The following is a 6,146-nucleotide window of genomic DNA, read 5'->3' on the forward strand; positions in this document are numbered from 1 at the left end:
TTACTGCGTTTGGAGGAAAGGAAGAAAAACTAAAGAAACACCTTCTGCAGAAAATCTGATAAAAAATAAACATTTGGAGCAAATCATAATGAATTCTGCAGTTGTCTACAAGTCTTTTGGTCTGTTTAAAAAAAAGTTATAATTCTATATATATTCTATAATAGCAGCAAATCATTCTAGCAGACAATTCCCCATTCCTTTCTATCTTAGTTCTTGGGATTTTTTTCCTCAAATAGAAACCTAAAACAAAAAGTATTGCACAAGTGGACAAAGGAGTGAAAAAATGCCACTCTTGAGCCATGAGTACACAGGCACTGAGTCAGTGCCACCTGAATCAACACAGAGTGCAGCAGATGGGGATTTTAACGTGGTTTGTGCAATTAATCATTAATTTATTTTTTAAGCCATCACTGTGAATCTTCCCAGAGCAGACTGCTATTCTGCCTGTTATGAATCACTCAGCCAGCACAGGATGAGATCATTACCATTTCACTTAGTGTTTCTAAAGCTGCCAAGCATCCCCTGAGTGTTTCCTGCAGACCCAGAGTGTGGGGCAGCAGCAAAGTGTATGGCTGGCTGCAAGCTGAGAGTCCATGCCAACGCACAGAATGGAAATCTTGGATGGCAGCTGTGTGGCCATCACCAATACCTTGGTAGCATTGGGAATTTCCTCCTCCTTTTGAAAATTCCCATATTTTAAAGTCCAAGGATACAGCACAAGAACTGGGAGGCAGGTTGTGAAAAATAAAGATTTTCTCTTTTCCTTTTTTCTTTATAGTGTAATTTCCTGCTTGTTTTATTGAAACAACAGTGACATCAGAGGCATGATGTTGCAACAGGGCAAAGGGGAGCAGCTGAGAGCCACGGAGCCAGCATCACATTTGTGTGGATAAAAAGGAAAGGAATGAAGCGAAGAGGAATTCATGAAACACCTGGCAAGAAAAGCACTCAGCCTTCTCCTATCCCTGCCGTCAGGCATGAGCATCATTTCCCTGAGAGCCTTGTGGCTTGTGAAGGATGCCAAAAGAGAAAGAAAAAAAGCAGCAACTACATGGCCATTTTCACTTCCTAAAGTGGGTGACAGAAATTCCCCTCAGGTCATATGATCTTTATTGAAGCGGCACCAGGAAGAGCAGCAGCAGCCAGTGAGTGCAGGGAGTCTCCGTACAAAAGCCTCTGCTGCCTGAGCCAGAGGTCAGAGCAGCACAGGGATGTGCATGCGAATGCACACATGCATACCAAAGTGAGGTGCAAACATCCTCCCAGCCAGACTGCCTCTTGCACAACTCTGATTCTGTGCAAACTGGCAGACCTTTTATTTTCCCTCCACCGCTCCACTTCAAGCATGTATCCAGAGCAGGACTTCTGAGAACGCTACTTCCTCCAGCACATCTCTTGGAAAACAGCTCTCCTCTCTCCCTGATTAGAGGTGGCCGTCTGCACCATGGTAGGGATGATGGCAATGAGAACATGGGTTGAGCCGGTGGTCGCAGGCTCCCAGGTGGCCAGTGCCTTCTACGACACAGCGCTGCTGCTGGTGGTGAAGAGCTTCTACAACCAGACCAATTCAACTGTCCTTTCCCATGTACTGGAAGATGCTCAGCAGAAAGCTGTCTCTAATTTTTATATCATCTACAACCTCGTCCTGGGTCTCAGTCCACTGGTGTCAGCCTATGGCTTGTCCATGCTGGGGGACAAGGTGCATCGGAAGATCCCCATCTGTGTCTCGCTTCTTGGCTACTTGGGCTCCAAATCTCTCCTGCTTCTGCTGATTCTGCTGGACTGGCCAATTGAGGTGATGTATGGGGCTGCAGCCATCAATGGGCTGACAGGCGGCTTCACTACATTCTGGGCAGGCATCATGGCTCTGGGATCTCTGGGCTCCTCTGAGAGCAGGAGGTCTCTGCGGCTCATCATTATTGAGATGGTGTATGGCCTTGCGGGCTTTCTGGGAAGCATGGCATCCGGCTACCTCTTTGTTGGCTTCAGCTATCACTATCGAGAGGGCACTGTGCTGGTGAGTTGCAGCATTGCCTGCTATGCTTTCTGTCTCCTCTACAGTGCTTTTGTGCTGACGGTCCCCAGGCCAGCAGCTTCCTGCCCAGACAAAGCCAAGACTGTAGAGGAGGCTGGCAGCCAGCAACCAGCTCACACAGGAGGAGCAGACAGTGCCCAGCCTTCAGAGAGCAGCAGTCAAACTCCAGTAACACCCTCAAAACTAATCATCGTTATGCTTTTTGTGGCAGCGATCCTCTATGATCTTGCCGTAGTTGGAGCAATGAATGTACTTCCACTCTTCTTGATCAGGAAGCCTTTGAGTTGGAATGCTGTGGAGATTGGCCATGGCAACGCTGTTGGGTACATGATTTTCATCACCAGCTTCTTGGGGGTACTTGTGTTCTCCAAGTGCTTTAAGGACATCACCATGATCATGATCGGAGTGGTGTCATTCAGTGCTGGCATCCTCATCATGGCCTTCGTGCGGTGGACTTTCTTGTTCTACATAGGTGAGTTGAGCTTCCACACGTGCCCTCTCCCCACACCTCTCTTGTGCAGCATACATCAATATCCAGAGAAGGTACATGCTCATGTCTATGCTTAGTTTAAGCTAGTTAACTTGAAATCTGTGTGTCACTTGGTCATAGTCCAGATCTGAATGGGAGAAAAATGCTCACAATGTGGTAGGGCAGGAACTGTTGCAGGCTATCACTACCAGTCAGACAACACTGTTCCAATAATGTGAAGCACTTGTTTCTCAAGGCATAAGACTTAAGCCTATGATGGAACATAATTGTGAAAGATTTCCTGCTAAGTGATCTCCTTAATATGTCATTTATTTTTATTACATTAAGGTTTTTATGACTGATGAGTTTATATGAAAAACTGGAGCTTCTTTAGCAAATAAAAGATTATGGCAATTTACCATACAAATCTTACACTGTATATAAATGACTAAGGGACAGGTAATAAAAGTTGGGGCAAGTTTATTTTGGGTAAGCAGCTTGTCCAGGAAAACAGGAAACCAAAAGCCAAGAAAGTATCCCTGATGACAGCGAGGTGGGTGACTCATACCTGACTAACAGAGCATGGCTTTCTTGCACAGCTTTGGGATCTTTTTTCTTAAAGTGAGGAAAAGATCCGAGAGAAATGGCCTGAAGAATTTTTTCTGTCTGCCTCTACAAGAAAGGAGAAATTGAAAATCAAACAAATTTATTCTAAGAGGAAAGATGGTAGGATATTATTTCTGTACCACGCCAAAAACTGAGCTAAATTTTTACCAGATTTTGTTCACCCACTAGGCAATTAGAGGAAAAAACGACATAAAATTATAGTTTTAAAAATGCTTGTCTAGTACTAAGTCCATCACCAACGAGTGCTGATAATGGGTTTGCAAGATGCATACTAAGGTGTTGGAGAAACAGCTTAGTTTGCTAAAAGTGGACAGGTCTTCACTCAGGCCAAGCCAGAAGCAGTGCACAGGAGAAAAAGCAGTGTTCCTGTCCAGGCTGGGTAGCATAGGGTGCTTTCTCCAATGGCTAGACCTGGATTGTCCAGCTCACTGCCACAAGGAGAACGCTATATGTACACGCTGGAACCAGAGGTCAAACCCAAGAGATCACGGCTGGCTCAGGCAAAGTGCCTCTGCCAGCTGGAGCAGTTGGTGGCTTATCCACTGCCACCTGCATGAAGCAAAGGCCTGCATTCCTCTTGCAGATTTTAACCACTTTCGGAGGCTGAGGGTACATGACAAGGCGAAGCAAAGGCCCTGCCCATGCCAGAGGCATGCAGTCTTCAAAAGCAGTGGATGCTGTGAGACAGGAAGCAGGTACTGATAATAACCATATATATTCACTGTTTTGCAGCTCGAGCAGTGATGCTCTTTGCCCTCATCCCCTTACCAACCATCAGGTCCATGTTGTCCAAGCACATTGAAGGATCATCCTATGGTAAGTGTTTCAGTTGCCCCACCAATCAAAAAACTGTCAAATCCCTCTGTTTGGCAAGTTTTCACTGCAATCTGTGCATTGCATAATAACAGCTGGTACCACAAAAAGGAAGGGAGGAGCAGAGAAACTTGCAGAACAAGCCTGCCATGTCCAAGCTTCTCCTCCCCCATTGCTTCATCATTTATCCACAGAATTTTCAGTACACATTTCAACAGATTACTATCAGTGTGCAGCTGAAAGGCAGGGAAGATAACATCTGAAGTACTGTTCAAAAACAAATGCTCCAGGGGAAACAGAGGGCACACTGGCCTGAAGCTCAGTGATACTCAGAGTTCATATTTGGCTTCTTCTAGTTTTGGGAATGATGGATTTCTTTCATCTTTTTTTCAGTTACAGTCTCTAAATAAGTCTCCAAACATTTCTTGTCAATCAATTCCTTCAGAACATGAATTAACAAACAAAGGACAGCTTTTACATAAGAAAATGACAGAAGAAGCTATTCCTAATTTTTCTGCTAACATTGTATTAGAAAATAGTGCAACGTATGTATTTTACCACACCATATTGGCTGCTACCATCTTCACCCCAGTGACTTGGCTTCAGACACCACTGGCGTGGTCATGCACACACACACATCTCAGGCCTGTGACTGCTCATGCATCCTCAAAACACAGCCCATAGTCACACATATTCATTATTTTCCCTTCTGCCGTATGACCACAGCGCTCCAAACTCCTAGGAGCACAAATCACTCTGGTTACCGCGTTGTTTCTTCAGGTGATGGCCACTGGTGCCACACAGGAAGAGGAGGCTGCACAGGCACAGGCTTGGCATAAGGCCCTGAATGTGCTCCTGCTTTGTGCATCCCAGGAGGATCGGACGGCTCCTCTTCCTCCACTTACCACAACAGAAACAGAATGGTGCATTTCAGTGAGAATGGCTGCCCTCAAGCAGCTCCAAAGGGGACTCATTTTCCTCCTCGCTACGCATCACAGTCACACAGAGTTCTCCATTTATGTATTATTACATTTCAGCCCAATGGATGAGCCTTCTGGCCGATGGCAAGAGCTGATTAAGATCTCTCTTGTCCTGAATACACTGCCTTTTCATACCATATGGAAACGAGCACTTGTTTCCAGTTGCAATTGAGGTTGCAATTTTTCATTGCAAACTAAAATCTGGACTGCTTAAGCAGGCAGCTTTGTCCTGTGCTTTAAGGAAGAGTTTCTTAACCCTGCTCCAGAGCAATAGCAGATGTAAGTTCGTGCAATCTGGCCCCTGGTAAGCCATGACCACTTCACTTCTCTGTGCAGTGGTTTTGATGATTCACTTGGATGTCGCAGGGAGGTGGCACAGCAGGCTTTTTTCTCCCAGATAACAAACAACATTGCTGTTTTGCAGGTAAGGTGTTTGTCCTGCTGCAGCTGTCCTTAGTCACCACGGGAGTAGTGACATCCACAGCCTACAACAAGATTTACCAAAGCACGCTGAACTGGTACAGCGGCCTCTGCTTTGTTCTGTCTTTCCTGGCTGGCTGCCTGAGTCTCCTCCCTTTAAGGTAGGAAATAGGAATTGCTTTCCCCAAAGGGGCACACTATGTTTTCTACTCGCTTCATGATTCTAGGTCTTAAGTGCACAATACTGATTGGAAAAGGATTTTTTTTTTAATTGTTGTTTCAAAAGAAAATTGCAAAAAACACTGAAAAAAGAAAAACAAAAATTCAGTGGAAGTGGGATGACAAGCACTTGGGAAAGTTCACTGAATCTGACCTGCAAGTGATTCAGCCACTGTTTTCTACCTCCTTTTTGTTTTATGTAATGTGAATTGCTGTAGGAGAAATATTTGGCAGAGTTTAAGAGCTAATAATCCCATGGGACAAAGCCTTTGCACAAATGTAGTGCTAGACAATGAGAAAACAAGAGTAAGCAGAGTGAGGGAATAATCCTACCCAAATTAAAAAATATACATATTTTAAATCCATTACAGATTACTTGCTCATTGTGATCAAATATAGTAACTTTGAGCATCCCTCAGGTGCTTCTTTCAAAGAGAAATTAAAGGCTCAACAACAGTCAACAGTTGTCTTGAGAAGGTAGCTTGGTAGCTCTCTAGTAACCTGTGTTTTTGTTGTTCTTTACAGCATTGTGGCCATCAAACAACGTTCAAGCACTGGTTCTTTTCAGATTCCAACCAAGTGA

General features: G+C 44.7%; 1 protein-coding gene across 1 annotated transcript; it reads left to right on the forward strand.

Annotated features, from left to right (window-relative positions):
* Positions 1-1,444: 1,444 nt before the first annotated feature.
* On the forward strand, positions 1,445-6,146 carry SLC46A2 (solute carrier family 46 member 2; the record flags this gene model as incomplete). The annotated part of the gene is made up of 4 exons (XM_079548713.1): positions 1,445-2,507; positions 3,864-3,947; positions 5,349-5,505; positions 6,089-6,146. The coding sequence occupies 4 exons, from the start codon at positions 1,445-1,447 to the stop codon at positions 6,144-6,146; spliced, it is 1,362 nt and encodes a 453-aa protein (XP_079404839.1).

The sequence above is a fragment of the Tetrao urogallus genome (assembly GCF_951394365.1).
Source record: "Tetrao urogallus genome assembly, chromosome: Z".
Taxonomy (NCBI): Eukaryota; Metazoa; Chordata; class Aves; order Galliformes; family Phasianidae; genus Tetrao; species Tetrao urogallus.